This window comes from Plectropomus leopardus, chromosome 14, assembly GCF_008729295.1.
Source record: "Plectropomus leopardus isolate mb chromosome 14, YSFRI_Pleo_2.0, whole genome shotgun sequence".
In the NCBI taxonomy this organism is placed as follows: domain Eukaryota; kingdom Metazoa; phylum Chordata; class Actinopteri; order Perciformes; family Serranidae; genus Plectropomus; species Plectropomus leopardus.
Window position 1 is genome coordinate 345,451 of NC_056476.1, and position 18,582 is coordinate 364,032.

Here is an 18,582-nt window from a genome sequence, read left to right on the forward strand (position 1 = left end):
CATTTTACGTGCTTTTCATTACTCATTTTCATTCACTAATTTTTCAGTTTTGTCTGTGTTGATGCATGTGTCCTAAATGTAGTCCAGATTGTGTATTTGAGTGTAATCAGTGAATTTGCAGCTCAGCTCCTACAATAAGTCTAAAATACACCGTGGAAACTAAATAGTTACATTCAGACTGTTCAGGTCCAAAAATGCTCCATTGAAACCCATTCAAACTGACATTTTTGATCCCACAGCCATCAGAGCAGAAAAACAGGACTTGTATTATTTCTGGGTGTCATTCTGGGCTTTTGACTCTGAATTTGTCATTTTGACTATTTTCCACCTGATGAGGTCATTTTGACCATATTTGGCATATAGAGGAAATACATGCTATTTCCACTAGGTGACCTGTCACAGTCAATGTAGCTGCTGATCACTGACATTTCCCAGAGTGTGATAATCAAAAAATAATCAAATAAAATAAATGATAATCTACTAAGCATGCAGTATATTGAAAATAATAGTTTTAATTTAAAAACATAGTGGCATCATGATAAAAATCTGGACTTTAAAGAATTAAAATTCTGAAAATTAATGAATATTTAATTTTTATGATCAGGACTGATATTAGTTGAAAAATAAACTCAGTGAAAGTAGAAAATCCTATTTATGTATGATATTTTTTAAAGCTTGATTTTGAAAAGCTCATTTTCTGCTCAAAGCAGTGCCAGTGTGTGTAAAATTAAAGCGGGCCCTAACAGTTACAACTTGACTGCAACCAAAAAAGTGCTTTAATGCTTCAAAATCAGTTATGCTACAAGGCAAAGTGTGTTAACAGGCCAAAAATACCAAGAACAGGCCAATCACATTGTCAGCATCAGCATTAATACAAAATGGACAAGCAATGTTTCATCAATGCTCATCTATCAGACAGACTCTGATGGAAACGTAAAAATGTTACACTCAGCTGGAGAGGGAACTGTTGGTTATCAATTTAATTATTTTTTCACATTTAATTAAAGTTTGGAAAAACCGGCGCACACCGGAGAAAACCATATATACTACAATCGTCTGCTGTTGGTCTTTGGTACTGAATGTGAATGAATTTGCCATCAAATTATTCACATGAAGGCAGCTTAAGAGGGAACTGTTGGCTATTCATTAAACTTTTTTTTTTTCTAATTTAATTAGAATTTGGAAAAACAGGAGCACCCGGAGAAAACCATATATACTACAATCGTCTGCTGTGGGTCTTTGGTACTGAATGGGAATTAATCTATCGTTATATCAGCCCCACAAAAACAGAGTAAACATAAATTATCCCTGTAGTGAACGTCAGGAAACTCAGGGCTTTTCCTGAATAACTCTATTAACATATCTTGTAGTTGGGAAAACCGTTTTTTAAATCTTTTTCTAATAGCAGAACAAAGAGTTGCAGTTCCTCTTCTAGTGGAGGACCAACCACCTTTAATTGTTCTCCTAATATCAGACCAAAGACCTGCCCATCTTGCCCTTTTGTTGGGATGGACAGTAGCAGTTCCCTCTGAATCTCTGTCCTCAGGCTGCTGTGATTCTGGGCCAAGTGTGTCCTTTGAACTACTTTCCTCATTAACTGGGGAAAGAGCAAAACATGGGAAATCGTCCATTGCGAATAGTGGGACACTGGTGTAAGATGAGGGAGAAAGAGTGATGATCCGCTCATCCGAGAAAGCAATGGAAATGGGAGATGAAGAAGGGGAAACCTGGGCCCACGCACCCACATTCACGACCCAATCGGAGAATTCCATTCCAGCAGATAACGATAATTGACTGGATTATGTTTCTCGGTTTTGAAAACACCAGTTCTCAAGTTTGAGGAGGCTCAACGCAAACCAGATGGCCAGTGACAAATGTCTAATCTGACCTCTATTCATAAACTCTCTACGCTTTGAATGTGACGAAAGCAGTGATGTAATCAAACTTCAAAGGCAGAGTTCTCGAATGTGATGACGTAGTTAAGCATGACGTCAGTGGCGTTCCAAGACGCCTGCAAAATGGCGGTCGAGCCAATCGGAAAGATTCGGTGCTGACAGAGTTTCGTCATCTCCATTAGCTCCAGTGGACCGTTTTTTTTTTTCATTAATCACTTCTACGCATGCTCTATGGGCCAGTAGATCCCGGGTATTTTACACTTTTCTAAACCCGGAAAACGGGTTTTCTCTGCTTCATGCGCCATTGAGCCGCATTGAGCAGCTGTCGTAGGAATGAAGGAGGCTGTATCCAGATTTCACTGTAATACATCCATGGTGGAGTTTAAACGTGTTTCGCTCCTCTCCGTCAGTCGGAATAAATCATGTTTTCTGTCACGTACACTCACCTGATATAACCATCTCCCCACCTGATAACTCACTAAGAGGGCTGTCTTTTCTCCAGTGAGTGTTAATATCTCCCACTTTGTCCGTAATTAATTATTTTAATGCTTTAGTGACTAAAGGCCTTCATTTGCTATTTACGACATCTATTGCTCGTCTGTCCGTCCTGGAAGAGGGATCCCTCACTATCCTCTGCCGCTCTTCCTGAGGTTTCTTCCTCTTTTTTTCCCCCGTTACAGGGGTTCTTTTTGGGGAGTTTTTCCTCGGTGATGTGAGGGTCTGAGGGCAGAGGGATGTCGTACTCTGTAAAGCCCTCTGAGGCAAACCATGTTTTGTGATAATGGGCTCTATAAATAAAACTGACTTGACTTGACTTGACTTAAAGTGTTCGCTTTTAATCGTTAGCAGCGAGAACCTCGGCGCCTACTGTGATATTTAGTGTTTTCAACCGAAGCGGTCTCGTCGAAAGCAGGTTGCATTTTTAAAGTCATTTTCGTGATTCCGTCGATGTCTAACAGTCTGCTCAGAGTGAAAACCTTTTACCCGGGATGAAATTAACGTTTTAATCCGACGTTTCCACCGACCGCAAGTTTGGAAATGCAGCTAGGATCGAAGCTAACATCGGTGCGTTTAACGGTTAGCTTCAGGAGCTAATAGCCTGGAGGCTCGCTAAGCTAACGCCTGTTTTTACCTGTTTAACTTAATGTTAGCTAACAGCAACACATATTTATTCTCATTTAATCGAAAAATGGAAATAGTTTATATATTAAGTACTAACAGTTATCAACTTAAAAAGCCCTGTTCATAATTATGGTAATTATTTGAATACCATATTTATGAACACATAGTAAAAATGAAGTTTTTCATATTATTTTAAAGGGAATTTAAAATGTTAAACTTACATTAAAGCCTAAATGAATGAGCTGTACTCAATTGTGGAAGTCAACAAAGTAATTTATTTACTTTTATGGAGTAAAATATGACCTACTTGTACTTTAAAGTTACTCAGGTTAACCTACTTATTTAAAGACAAGGATCATTTTGTAGTGTTACTTAGTTTGACATTTAACCCTTTAGGGTCCACTTTATTATCACGCAGTATCGCAGTGTGCACAAAAAGCGTTTTTTTTTTTTTTTTACTTTAAAAGAAATTATACATTATTATACATTAATATTGTTTTCTGTTTTCATTGTTAGTTTTTTCAACCAACATCAGCCCTAATCATAATCATCAAATATTCATTTTGGATGAACAGCGTCTTCACCAGTTAACACCGAAACGTCACAAAACATGACCCAAAAAATGATCAAGAAATTAATAAACTAGTTACAAGAAAATGATCTAAAAATGAGCAAAAAAAAAAGACATAAAGAAAAAATGAATAAAAGAATTATTATTTTTTTTATTTATTTATTTATTAATTTCTTTATTTATTTTTTAATTTGATTTAATTTTTTAGATTTATGTAACTGAACTGAGCTGAGTCATGATGCGGCAGAAAAACAGAAATATGCTGAGTCGCTGATGGTGGTTACAGTAATAATAACCCGAATGAGACAGCCTGCATGTGTCTGTACACTGATTCAACTACACACACACACACACACACACACACACACACACACACACACACACACACACACACACACACACACACACACACACACACACACACACACACACACACACACACACACACACACACAGCCGACATGGACATGGAAACACAGCCACACTGTATCAACACTGACATGCACCACCACAATAAGAGACACTTTATTTTGAAAGTACAGACCAGATACACTCAGATTTTTGTCTGATGATTTTTAGAGGAATTTTAGAATTTTAGAAATCAGAATTTTAACGCTTTAAATGTGCTTTTTGTCATGATGCCATTATGTTTTTACATTAAGAAAACAACAAAAAAATATATATTTTCATTATACTACATGCTAAGTAGATTTTTTTGGGGGGGATAATCACAGCCTGGGGTATGTCATTGATTAGCAGCAAATACTGATTTTTATTTATTATTATTTTTGAGCAGTGTTAAATATTCAGAATAAGACCAAATAAACAAATAAATTAATTAATAAAAAAAAGAAACAAACCCACATTTTACTCTTAACTGTAATCTTCAATTATTTCACATTATAATGAATCCTAAATTACTTTTTACTATAATCACTTACATTTTACTTACAGGTTTTTTTTAAAAAAAATGTTTTTAAACTCAACACATTTTTTCGACTCGGCCATCCCCCAAAAGTGAAATACAAATGTATTTTGTATTTGTTCTCACTTTACATGTTTCAAAAATCAACAACCCTCTTAAAAAGTTGCAGTTGTATTCAGAATTGATGCAAATTTCTATTAAGAGTTAATTTTGTTTTTGTTTTTTTCTTCTGCGTCATATTTTGTTTCGGGTGTGATGAACTCGATTATCTTCACGGCGACAGGAAATCAAACTTTTGTTTTTATTTAAAGGCTGTTCAGATAGTCCGACTTCCTGTTTCACCAACAAAAACACACCAGACAAACAACTCCTGCAGCTCGGTGTTACACCCGAACACATCGCTCCACTTCAGCTCGAGCTTTTTACAGCAGAATCCAAAATCTAACCGCGCCCGCAGATCCATTAAAGATTTCCTGCTGACAAACACAGCGATGGAGATAAAAAACACAGCACAGCAAATGTTCACATTTTTTATAAAATAATAATAAAAAAAAAACTTTACTAAAGCAACATACACATAATGGTCTTATTTTATTATTTTTTTGGATGTACTAAAGCAGAATACATATATTGGTCTTTTTTATTTTCTTTCTTTCTTTCTTTCTTTCTTTCTTTTTGGGTAAAAAGCCTTCGACTGACCAAACCTTTTGCAACAGTCACAACAAAGGAGAAATATAAACCGATGTAAAAGGTGTAGACACTCAAGGCTTATAACAAAAAACCCCAAAACATTTTGTGTATGTTACTTTGGTAAATCCAAAAAAACATAAATAGTAATATTAATAAAAGTTAATGTGAACATTTGCTGTTAGTGGCGTTTTGATCTCCATCACTGTGATTGTCAATAGGAACATATAATAATAATAATGCTGATTATTATTCTAATAAATCAGCAGGCCCGTTAGCGTTGCGTTCACAGAGGTAGAGGTCGTTGCAGGAAGAGGCGGAGGACTTTGTTTTTTTCGGAGCAGTAAATCAGGCGCTCCTCTGGGTCTAAATTTAGAGCCGGCGCTCCTCTTGTTGGCAGGAACGTCTCCACTTGACGAGCAGCTCTCAGCTGAAAGATGTTCGCTGACCTGCAGATAACCAGGATGTCCTGACGCACAGCGGACAGAGACGTTATGTAACGCACTTCACTCCACTCTCAGGATGATTTAAGGGAAACTAACTCTTTGACTTTGAACTTCCTGTCAGTCACAGAGCTGTAAACAAGTCTCACGCTACGAAATATGAAGAGGTGAAAGCAATATTCAAATCTTTAACTTAAGTACAAAAATATTAAAGAAAAAAAACTCCATCACAAGTAAAAGTACAGATTCTTACTTAAAGGTAATGAAGAGGAGGGTTACAGCTAACAAAAGCTGTTTAAGTGTTTAAACTGTGAAACTGTCCTTCAGAGTAAAGAAGTATTATCAGTGTAATGCAGTAAAAGCATCAGCAGTAACTAATCATTCTGCAGTAAAGTACTTACTATAAAGTGCTGGAACGCTTTTGTGCCAATCAGATTGTGTCACGATATTTTGGTGCCGATTCAATTTTTATTGCAATTCTACAAGAGTTGTGATTTGATAGTATCAGTTCCTGCAAATTTCTTGTCCTTCTTATAAAAAACAAAAGTTGAATCATATTCTTCAAGAGATCATGAGTCAAATTTCCAAAAACAGCGCACATCACGTGAGTCTGGCATTTATTTCAACTGCATAGAAAATGGTAAATGACATGACAAACTGCTACTTTTTCCCCCATTTTTTTGTCTCACAAGATATGGAAAAAATCATTTTCAGTGGGAAAAGGTGGTTTAGTTTGATATTAACTATCTTCAGTTAAAGAGAGAGGAGGAGAATGTGTCAAATTACAAGAACAGAAAAGAAAAGTGTCTTTGTTTCAGCTTAATTTGGTGAATAATGCACCCATATTCTCCCATAAATAAATTAAATACCAAAGACTTTTCGACTTGACGCGACTTGAATGTAACCATGTTGCAGAAATCAGAAAGCAGTTTTTTGAGAGGAGTTTAGACTGAAGAAATTTGAATATGGATGAATGAAAAACCTAATTTGGGTCGTAACTCAACATCACAGACTGAAGGATTTTGGTGTTTACCTGTCTCCTCCTGCAGGAGAACGTGGAGCTGACCGACGTTTACACGGAGCTGAAGACCGGAGTCGTCCTCATCCGTCTGCTGGAGCTCATCTCCAGAGAGACGCTGCCTCCGCCCAGCCGCCGCAAACTGAGAGTCCACTGTCTGGAGAACAACAGCATCGCCATCAGCTTCCTCAAAACCAAGGTAACGCACCTGTCAATCAGTGATGCACCATGCATCATGTCCTCTCATCGTGTCCTCTCATCGTGTCCTCTCATCATGTCCCCGTCACACACACACTGAGCAGGAGGAGGGAGGGGGGAGACGGCGGCCGCTTGTGTTCAGGGGTTACTGTAAGCAGCGAGCATGCTAATAAATGACAGTATGTAGGACTGGATCAAGACATTTTGGTGTCTTAGAAGAGATTGGATTGGAATATTCAGCAGCAGCAACAACAACAACAACAACAACAACAACAACAACAACAACGGCAGCAGCAGTTCCTCAGAGAGCACCAATAACAGCCTAAATGTTCCCGCCTCAGTGAGATGTGTAGATGCAGATTAGAAGTTTCTTCTCCTGCAGCTGCTGGAGCTTCTGCTAAAGCTTACACATCTGGACACTTGGAGAGGACAGTAACTGGCATCAGTAACTCATCCCAGACTTTGTCTTCAGTCCACAGCGCCGGCAGGTGTGGTGCAGGCTGGTCAGCAGGTCAATGATGAGGAACAACAGGGGCGCTGAGTTTAGGATTATTTCTCTCTTTATTTCAAGGCAGAACATGGAGAAAGGGCGCTAACGGGCGCAGAGAATTATTATAGTTTTTTGTTGTTTTTTTTTTTTTAGTGCGACCAGCGGTGCCCCTCCGGCGTGTGGCACTCTAGGCGACCTCCTAAGTCACTTAATGTTTCTCCTGTTGCGTTTTTTGAAAACAACGCCGCTGAGAGGCTCCGAAAAGCCGCTAAAAGTTGGCGCGTTAGCAGTCCTCTCCTCCATCACCCTGGGACCTTAGATCGTCTTGTTTGTTGGTTTTTGGATGTCAAAATGTTGTTTTACTGCATAACATCGTAACAGTGTCCCCTACACTACAGCGAAAACACCAACTGACAGAAAATCTTGTCACTGGCAGGGATAGAGTTAAAAAAGAGAAAGAAACAATGGGTTAAACCTGCTGCTGACTGATAACATGTTGTGGACTGATCTAGCAGCAGCAGTTTGATGCAGCATAATGCAGTGTGTGTGGGACTGGAGGAGTGAAACCATGGCAACACAGGACAAATCAAAGCATTATTATGTTTATTATCATCGGTTCTATTTATCAGCCAAAAATGGTATTGTGGGAATTATCGGTATGACGTCATAAGTCCCATTATAGGGCAGATAATTATTGGTCCTGATAATTATTGTGCATCCCTACAAATAATCAGGAGTCCTAAAAACTCACTCAGGTAACTCACCTGTCCATGTCTCTCAGAATTATTATTATTATTATTATTCATTCATTCATGCTGCGGCGCCATAAACCGTGAATCTGATTCTGTATATTCTACCTGCAGTCCGTCCAGCTCTAAAACAACCAATCACTGTCTCTCCTGTCAGATTCGGGTGGATCTGATTGGTCCGGAGAACGTGGTGGACGGGGACCGGACGCTGATCCTGGGTCTGCTGTGGATCATCATCCTCAGGTTCCAGATCGGACCCATCAACCTGGACGAGGTCGGGAATCAAACCCACAACCTGCAGTGTGGCTGTCTTACAAAAGTTATCAGTGAATTCAACATCATGTTGTCTCCTTTTTCTTTTATGTCTCTGCCTTCTGTTTCTCCTCATCTCCTCATCTCCTCCTGGTCTCCTCCCTCAGGTGGGAGGCGCAGGCAGCGTCGCTCATCGATCCGCGAAGGAAGCTTTGCTTATCTGGTGTCAGAGGAAAACGTCCGGTTATGACGGCGTCGACGTGCAGGACTTCTCGTCCAGCTGGAGGAGTGGACTCGCTTTCAACGCCCTCATTCACGCACACCGGTAACACACACACACATACACACACACACACACACACACACATCAGAAGTGTACTTTTGTGTATCAAATGTTTTGGTAAACTAAATATACCTGGAAAGTTTTGGAAAAGTCATGAAAATCTGTTTCACAAACATGTATAATTACACATGATGTGTTTAGAATTTTGTTTTTACAATTTCTGGCTGTGACAAATGGTGTCACTTTGGTGATTTTTAAAGAAAATATGCCTTCCAAACCCACAGGCATGTTTAAAAGAGAAAAAACTTTGCCAAAATATTTTCTTTGAAGATTTTAAAAAAGCGCCAAAAATTCTGGAAGAAACAGTTTTTAAATTGCCAAAATATTTTTTTGAATATTGAAAAAAAAAAATTTAAATATCCCTCCAAATTGCCAAAAAATATCAGAGAAAAAATCCTTTTCTTCCCTGTTTTCTTCCAAAATCAATTAACCAATATTTTTTTTTCTTTTTTTGTAAATTGCCAAAATATTTTCGTTGGGTTTTTTTTAAATCCCCCCAAATTGCCAAAAATTCTAAAAGAAACAAAAAAATTTCTTCAAAAGTCACAGAATTTGTTTTTATTTCCAAAATATTTTCTTTGAATATTTTAAAAAAAACCCAAAATTGCAAAAAATCTTCTTTTTGCTAAAAGAAGAAGAAAACGTTTTCTTTAAAATGGCCAAATAATTTTTTTTTAATCAAAATAAAATGGCTAAAATAAAGAAAACATTCCTTCCAAAGTCGCGGGCATGTTTTCTTTAAAAGTTATATATTTTTTAAAAAGTTAATATACAGTAAAGAAAAAGAAGCAGTGATGAGTATTGATGATCTCTTCAGTGAATGTATGATCTTTGCCTCAAAGTCCTGGAAAAGTCCTGGAAAGTTATTGATTAAAATGTGTATGAACCTTGAGTAGAAATATCTTTTTTTTCATCCTCCGTACTTTTGCTCCATCCCAGGCCTGACCTTTTTGACTACCGCCGTCTCCATGGCGACGACCCGCGCCGCAACCTGGAGCACGCCTTCTCATTGGCGGAGCGGGAGTTCGGGATCATGCAGCTGCTGGAGGTGGAGGACATGGTGGTCCCCCATCCGGACGAGAAGTCCATCATGACCTACGTGTCCCTGTACTACCACTACTTCTCCAGGATGAAGCAGGGACAGACCATCCAGAAGAGACTCGCCAAGGTCGGATCACCTCAAACACTTGAACCACTGTCCTAAAACACACACACACACACACACACACACGCAGGTCAAGTTCACGTTACAACAAATGCCGCACTTGAATATGATTTAGAGGTGCTTTTACTTCAAGTGTTTCCGTTTTATTATTCTTTATAGTCTTACTCCACTTACCACAAAGACCAATCATTAGCCTGTAAATAATAATAATAATAAAAAATAACAGCTTGGATATATGTAGCGTAGCTGCACCTGTAAACATAATGTAGCTCTAGCGTGTTTATGTGTGACGTTTTGTGTAACATCATATACGTTTTTCAAAGTAATGATGTTAAGAAAATGGAAAAAACCCCATTTGTTCTAAAATGAAGGACTGCACAGTTTTCTGCAACAATGAGCAAAAGGTATAAAGAGTATCTGCAGAAGTAATACTCCAAAAGATGTATGTTGTTGTCATGCATAGATACAGATGGTCTCGGGAACTGATTGTAGTAGTAGTGGCTGTAGTCGTAGAAGTTGAAGTAGTTGTAGTCGTAAGTGTTATCGTGATTGTTGTAGTTGTAGTACTTGTGGTAGCAGAGGTAGTAGTAGTAGTTGTTGTAGTGGTTGTTGTTGTAGTAATAATAGTAGCTGAGGTTGTTGTAGTAGTAGCAGTAGCAGTAGCAGTAGTAGTAGTAGTAGTTGTAATTGTAGTACTAGTAGTATTAGTTGTAGTTGTTGTTGTTGTTGTAGTAGTAGTAGTAAAACTGAGGGTAGCTGTGGCAGAGTAGGATCTCAGCTGCTGCTCTGACATCAGATATTTTTACAGACACACAAACTGTCCAAATCATGGACTCTGCTGCCCTCTGCTGTCTGATTCAAACACACCTGGTTCACTTACTGCAGGTAACTGTGACATAAAGGTAACTATAGAAACATTCACTGCCTGTCGTCACTGCTGTGGGAAACTCAGCACACACAGTTCATAGGTTACTGTTACATATAGGTGACTGTACTCCCTCTGCTGGCTCTCACTCACGCCGTGACTTCCTCTAATCCATCAGCCTCCCATTCCCCCTCCTCCTCCTCCACCTCCAGTAAGTGAACCAGGTGTGTTTGAATAAGACAGCAGAGGGCAGCAGCAGCACACAGAACCAACAACAACAGCGTCCATGAGTCTAATTATTACTCAGCAGTACACAAAAAATAAAGATTTTATATCCATTTCAAACTGTAAGGAGGAAAAAACACAAGTAAACTAATAAAGAATATGATAAATAAAAATATATATAAATAAAACACCCACATGAGAGAAAAAGCAACATAAATGTAAAGAATAAAATGTGGCCCACCTTTTAAATCATATTTATCATATAAATTCTTTGCAGAATCAGACAGTTATTAAAGTCGTGATGTGGTGGTTGAATACAACTGAATAAATTTACTGAAATACTGTTATTCAGTACAAATTTGAGGTTCTTATCATATATTTGAGTATACTTATTTTATTATTTTCTTAACATGATGCCACTTTTTCCTTGTGGTCCACGACATTTCAGAGGGAAATACTGTGCTTTTTCCTTCACTGTACTTATCTGACAGCTTCAGTTACTACTTCAGTTACTACGTGTGAAAATATATAAGCACAACTGAAATGATCAATCCATAATTTCGGTTTATGCACGATTATATCCGAGTTCTTATTGTTTATTACTGTAATTCTTTACATTTTTACACACTTTAAACACGTGGCACATTATACACACTTTTATTTTTAATTATTTACATGCTAGTGCTAATTGTTTTTTTGTGTATCTTTACTTCTTTTTTTAACACATTTTACATACCCAGTGCATTATACTGTACATATATTTTTAAATATCCACACAGAAGTGTTAATTGTTTTACTATCACTCGAGGCTGTTTCTATTTTGTATTTCTATTTTTACACACTTTTTGATTGTACTTATTTCTTCTTGGTGCAATTCTCTATTCTTGGCATCAGAGCAACTGTGATGAACCACAGTTTTCTCTCCCAGGTATCAGTGAAGTATTTCTTTCAAGAAATTATTTATTTCTTTCAGGTTTCTCTTTGCCTTTTTTTCCAGTGTTTTTTAAATGAATTAAGCCAATTTGCCGAGGGTTAAAAGTACTAAATACTGGGAAAGAAATGCAGTGGAAGAAAAGTGACGCTGGTCCAGGTTTTAAAGGGTTAACAGCGCAGCATCAGTACTTTTACTTGTCACCTCTGTCTATTGGATTAATGTGGTGATGTTTCGTGTTGGTTGGTCATGTGACCGTGGAGCCTTTCTACGCCATGTAGTTGAGTGTGGGCGGGGCCGCACACGCTAAGCCTATCAGATGAGATCACGCGCTCGGAGACGCTGCAGCAGAGACGAGTCATTCACAGAGCTGCACACCTTCACCTGCTGTCTGATCGCAGAAACAGGAGAAACAGGAGGAGTTCAGTCTGTGTCAGCTCAGTCCAGACTAAACTACCAAGGATCTCACTGTGGATTTAGCGGCCGTTTGATGCTGATGTCTTTGTTGTCGGTTATCTCTGTTGGGTTTGTGGTAAGCTTATAATGTTTGTTTTGAGAGCTGCAGAGTTGTAAGTGTGGAGAACAGATGCTGCTTTTCAGTCTGCGTGTCGACTAGAAAGTTGTCTTTCACTTTTTCAGCTTTGCCCGGGTTTGATCCGGTAACTCTTGGACTCAACTTCTGATGCGAATGTTTGCTGTGGTGTAAAACGTCCTCTAAAATGTTCACTTTCCCATCAATATTTCTGTTTGTGTTAGACCTTAAAGCCAAATTGAACACACAATATTTTTCACCGATGTGATTAAGTACCTTAATTTTCCAGGTGTTTAATTCACTGTAGAAGACAAAAAGAGACATTTATGTGTTGCTGTTTTACTTAATTTTACATAAAATGGAAGATTTGATCCACATAGGCCAATTACAATTAAAGTTCATCTTGTAATTTATTTTTTTTACTTAAGTAAAAGTTTGAAACCTGAGCAAACTGGCTTGATTTCTTTCAAAAGTTGTCACAAGCAACTTAACAAGAAATGGCCCAAAACTAGCAAAACATTAGAAGAAAGTTACAAGAAAATTACCTGAATGTATAACTAACGGAATTATAAACATAGTTTTGAAAAAAAAATCTTATAATCCCCCCTGCTCATTTTTAGATAATTTTCTTGTCACCTTTACTATTTGTTTGCATTTTGAAGTGCATATTGTGCAAGTTGCTATGTTTTTGAAAGTTATCAAATCAGTTTTCTCAGATTTCAAAGGTTTAAATGCTAATAAAAGGTGTCTGAATACAGCACAAGAAAACTGGTGTCTGGCCAGGTGTTAAAAGGGTTAAACACATAAATGATATCCAATGTTTGGATCAATAAACCACCGACCTCCTAATGACATGGTCTGATGGTTGTAGCTTAACAATGTTGGCAGTTGATGCTTATGTACCAGGTGAACCAGGTCTGTCCAGGTCCAGTGATTTACCCGGGGTCACTTAACGATGGTTCAGGAATGTCGCAGGTATGTGGCTGACATCTTGCAGCCTACAAAGTTTATTTTTAGTGGTTGATACCAGGTGTGTCCAGGTTTGCAGAGGTTTGCACAAAGGTTTTCCAGGTTTCCGACTTGGTGGTAACAGGTGTGCCAGGCATCCTGACCTTTTGTTAAGAGTGTCTGCGATTAAATTTACTGAAAAATGTGTAGTTTGAAGAGACAAATAATGTCTCACAAACCTCAAAAATAACTTGTGAGGTTCCTCAGGGATCGATCTTAGGGGCGCTGTCAGGTGTGTTGAACGGTATGTAGAAGCTTTCCTAGAAGTATGTATGCATCAGGTGTATCCAGGTGAGTTCCAGATGTGTAAGAGGTTTTCTTAAAGACTGTTCAAGCTTTAATCGTATATAGTAGTATGTTTCAGGTGTGGTCAAGCTAATTTAAAAGAATCGCCAGGCATGGTAAAGGTATGCAAAGGTTTAAATAAAGAATTATGCTTAAGTTGGAGTTAACAAAAGTGTTTCAGGTGTGGTCAAGTTATCTATAAGCATCTTAAACAGTTATACTGTCTGTGCCAAGTGTGTCCAGGTGGGTGTCAGGTATATTGGAGGTTTCAACAAAAACTTTTAGGGCTTGAATTGGAGAAGGAAAGGTGTATGCATTGTGTTTTATGTCTACTCAAGTTACCTGGAAGGATTTTTAAGCAGTTTTACTGATTGCACCAGGCCTTACACCAGCGTCAAGGTGTATAAGAGGTTTTCAAAAAGATCTTTCGGGGTTAAATCAGGTGGAAGAAGTGTGTTTCAGGTGTGGTCAAAGTATTTAGAAGAGTCTCCAGGTGTGTTCGAGGTATGGGAAGTTCTAAATAAAAACTGTCTGAATGGAGTTTAACACACGAGAGTGGTTCAGGTGTTGTTAAGGTGTGTTTGAATTATCTACAAGCATCTCCAGGACTGTATGCACCAGGTGTATTTCAGGTGTGATGGAGGTATCCAGAAGCATCTCTCATAATTTTTCTCCAATATATATTTGAGGAATGTTGAACCTGGTGTGTTCAAGGATATCTATAGTGTTTTCCTTGGTAGTACACTTTAAATGGCAGCTATACCAGGTATATCCATGTTCACCTGTGTCACTGTGCTAAGCCCAGCAGGTGAGCCAAAGCTCTCTTCAGGTCTCTTTTGACTGAATGGATTTTTCTCCAGTGGGTAAAAGGTGATATGGTTGAGTTTCAGGTGTGTTTCAGGCGTGTTCCAGGTGTTTAGCTGGGTAATATGCTGTAGGTGTGAAGAGTTAACAGTATGTCAGTGGGGGAGGAAGTCTGAGTCGTCAGTGGGTGAAGAAGCAGTACAGACAAGAATCTTCCACCAGATCACACCACAAGGTTTGTTATGTGTCTCTATAGCATCCTGTCCTGTTGTTCAGAGTTATTGTAGGTGAAGTTATGCAAAAGTTCTTATGGCAATTTCTCGAAAAACCAGATAGAATTACTTGTGAGGTTCCACAGAGATTGATCTTAGGGCCACTTTTATTTAATATTCATTTTAACAGACGTTAAATTCTCAAAAAAAAACATTTAAAATAACTCATGAGTTCCCTCAGGTATCAGTCTCAGGACCACAGTCTTTTGGTCTTGATATGTTACTTCTTTGGTGGTGGATTTTCCACCTCTATGCCAATGACACAGCTTCATCATAGACATATTAAATTTAACAAATATTTGGTTCAAAACAATACCAGTGAGGACTGTGTGGTAATGAAACAGCGGAATAATTCCTTCCTCTCTGTGTCCTCAGATTGTCGGGATGCTGATGGGGCTGGACGACATGAAGGTCCAGTATGAGAGACTGGTCTCAGATCTGCTTCAGTGGATCCATACCAAGGTAACACAAACAACAACAGTGTTGACGTTTGGGTGTGAAGTTCAACGTGTTGATGGACTGATTGATTAACTGTCTGACTGACGGAAGGTGGTGCAGCTGAATGACAGACGATTCCCAAACTGTGTGAGGGACATGCAGAAGCTGATGACGGCGTTCAAGACCTACAGAACTGTAGAGAAACCTCCCAAATACCAGGTAAAACGACATCAGCAGGAATCAAGAATCTCACCTTAACCCTCTGAAACCCAAAGTAACTGTTTTTATTTCTTTCAAAAACATGGGGAGGAGGTAACGAGAAACTTAATAAGAAATGAGAAAAAATTGCCTAAATCAAGCAAAACAATAAAGTTAAAAAAAAAAAGAAACATATCAGAAATGACCTCTAACATGATTTTAAATACAAAATTTATTATCATATTTTTTGGGTGTGTGTGTGTGTGTGTGTGTGTGTGTGTGTGTGGGGGGGGGGGGGGGGGGTTCTAATAATCCTCAACTCTTTTTTAAAACTATTTTAAGAGGCATTTTTTGCCAAGTTGGTCATTGCCCTTTTTCCCCCCATTTTTCATAAAAAAATATAAAAACTGATGTATTTCTAAAGCATATTGTATAAGTTTAACAATGTAAATGTTATTACTTAGAATTTTGATAATGTATGTACCTAATAATCATTTGACTGAATGGGAGGGCTAATTTAGAGGTGTGGACCCAAGTTACTGCACATATTATTATCAAAAAAATATACTATATGTCATTAAAAACTCTGTGCAAATAACTCTAAAAAGTACCTTTAATAAGATATAGAAATTAAGTGACTGATGTTGCCATTTCTCTGGTGTCTGACATATTTTTGCTGATTCTAACCCTAACCCAACAAAATTTTTTCCATAGTAAATATTGTGTTTTATTTTCTCTCTCTATATATATATGTTTTTTTAATCTGTTTTAGGAGCGTGGAGTGATTGAAGCTCATCTTTTCAATCTGAAGACTCAGCTGGCAGCCAACAACCAGTGGGCTTACAATCCTCCAGAGGGTATGAAACACACACATACAAACAATAAATAAACGTTTACATGCAGACACTGTTTGTTATACAACAACTTGGCCATATCATATTACTGTTCTGTGATACTTCTGGGATAATCAAATTGAAACACTTGTTATGCCTAACACTTTTTATATCTAAGACCAGAGGTAGTATGTTTTCCGTCCATACGTCTAACCGCCCCATTCTCATGAATGCCATATCTCAAGAATGTCTTTCTTCAAATTTGGCACAAATATCCACGTGGACTCAACAATGAGCTGATTAGTTTTTGGTGGTCAAAGGTCATAGGTAACCGTGACCTTGCATTTGTCTCATTCGTGAACGCAATAACTTAAGAATGATTTTAAGGGAATAATCTCAAAATTATATCCACTTGGATTCATAATGAATTCATTAGAATTTGGTGGTAAAAGGTCAAGGTTAAGGTGGTATTTCTGGTTTTCCAATGTTTTCTGTGACTGTGTTTTGTGTGTGCCTGAAGGTAAAACCCTCCGAGACATAGAGAAGAGTTGGGTTCTGCTGGAAAGAGCCGAACACGAGCGAGAGCGAGCCCTGCAGGAGGTGCTGCTCCTCCTGGAGAACCTGGAGCAGCTCGCACAGAAGTTTGAGAGGAAGGTAACAGCATCCGTCCCAAAAAAGCCATCACAGAAGACACCTTATATAGGGTTTGTATGGTCATGAAAAACCGGGAAAAGTCACGAAACTTTATTGGTAAAAAACTTAAATCCAGCTTATACAGTAACTAGTTTTCCATTATTATTAAACCTATTAAGATTTAATTTCTCTTAGATTCTTAGTGTTCTTTTACATTTGTGACAATAAGTGAGTTGTTTTTCCTAAACTCAACCAACAGTCAGTTTGTTTCGGTTCCTCAGGCAGCGCTGAGGGAGGGCTATCTGGAGGACACGCTGCGTTTGATCCGGAGGCAGGACATCCGAGGTCTCTCCACCCTGGAGGAGGCGCAGGCAGCCGGCCGCCGTCTGGAGGCCCTGGCCACTGACGCTCTGGCCAGAGAGCCGCGTTTCGCCGCCCTGAGAGACATGGCGGAGACCATCGAGAGAGGAAACTACCACAGCAAGAAGCAGATTATCAGGAGGTCAGAGAAAGAAATTTTAAGATTATTTCCTGTGACCTCCATGAGCTGTTACAGTGATGTAAAAACTGGACTAAAACTTAAGCTCAGACCCTGTTAAGGTTCGTCAGGTCCAACTGAGATACAGCTGTAAAGTGGTGGAGGTGACTGAATTTAAAAATAAGTCAGACGAACATTAAAATAAAGCAAGGCGTCATCAGCATAGCAGCAGATCTTCCCTTCAAAAGTAAATGACAGAAGTTATGAAATAAAACTGCAGTTCATTTGATTTTTGCATGTTTTTACTGTATGCACATGTGTTTTTTAAGAGAGGAGAACATCAGCCATCGATGGAAGGACCTACTGCAGCAGCTCCAAGAGCAGAGGGGGCTGCTGGGAAATGTAGTTGAAAATCTCAGCGTCCTTCGAGACATCGAGCTCGTCTCCCAGGAGCTTAAGGAACTACAGGTGAGTTTACACTGAAACCAATAAATATGAATTATTAAGGAGGATACTGAGGTAGAAATGTAGAGATTTCAGAGAAATGGGAAATCCGTGTGTTCAAATTAAATCCTTGTATCCTTGTATCAAAAAAATTGAGCATTAGATAAACAGACATGCCCATTGTGTCCAGTCCACTATTTATACAGATTATATCAAATAATGTTCACACACTTAAGAGTTTAAAGGTCATTCTTCAACTAAAATATTCATTAGCAGCCTTCAGACTCTAAGAAAAGAAGGAAAATGGACGTTGAGTTAGATTATGTTGTCCAAAAATTTAAAATACAAAATACTTTTTAAAGTTTTATTTACAAAGTTTTCCACTTTCCGTCTCTGTCTCCCAGTCCCAGGCCAGTTCCTCTGAACTGGGGAAACAGCTGGCGGAGGTGGAGTCTCTCCTCCAGAAACAGGACCTCCTGGAGGCTCAGATCTCGGCTCACGGTGAAACCATCACCTCCATCAGCAGCAGAGCGCTGAAGGTACGATGTCGTGTCTGTGTCGCCATGGTTTCAGGAGAAGGTGAGGGGTTAATAATCTGTGTGTGTGTTTGTTCTCCTTCCTGTCAGGTGACGGTGAGAGACGGTCAGCAGATTCAGAGCAGAGTGAGAGCTCTCGACTCCCAGTATAAATCTCTGGTGTCCCTCAGCAGCAGCAGGTTCTCCTCCGTCTTTACTGTTATTGATCATCATCAATGAACGATCGCTTTCTGTGACCAGAA

The 18,582-nt window shown here is 38.7% G+C and overlaps 1 protein-coding gene across 1 annotated transcript in view; it reads left to right on the forward strand.

Annotated features, from left to right (window-relative positions):
• The window catches only part of sptbn5 (spectrin, beta, non-erythrocytic 5), a 58,974-nt gene that overhangs the window by 2,650 nt on the left and 37,742 nt on the right, over window positions 1–18,582 (forward strand). The window contains 12 exon segments of the mRNA XM_042500712.1: window positions 6,705–6,860; window positions 8,256–8,372; window positions 8,518–8,675; window positions 9,633–9,861; window positions 15,156–15,242; window positions 15,330–15,437; window positions 16,189–16,273; window positions 16,770–16,903; window positions 17,164–17,384; window positions 17,690–17,828; window positions 18,209–18,343; window positions 18,431–18,519. Of these exon segments, the coding sequence (XP_042356646.1) occupies window positions 6,705–6,860; window positions 8,256–8,372; window positions 8,518–8,675; window positions 9,633–9,861; window positions 15,156–15,242; window positions 15,330–15,437; window positions 16,189–16,273; window positions 16,770–16,903; window positions 17,164–17,384; window positions 17,690–17,828; window positions 18,209–18,343; window positions 18,431–18,519 (1,658 nt within the window).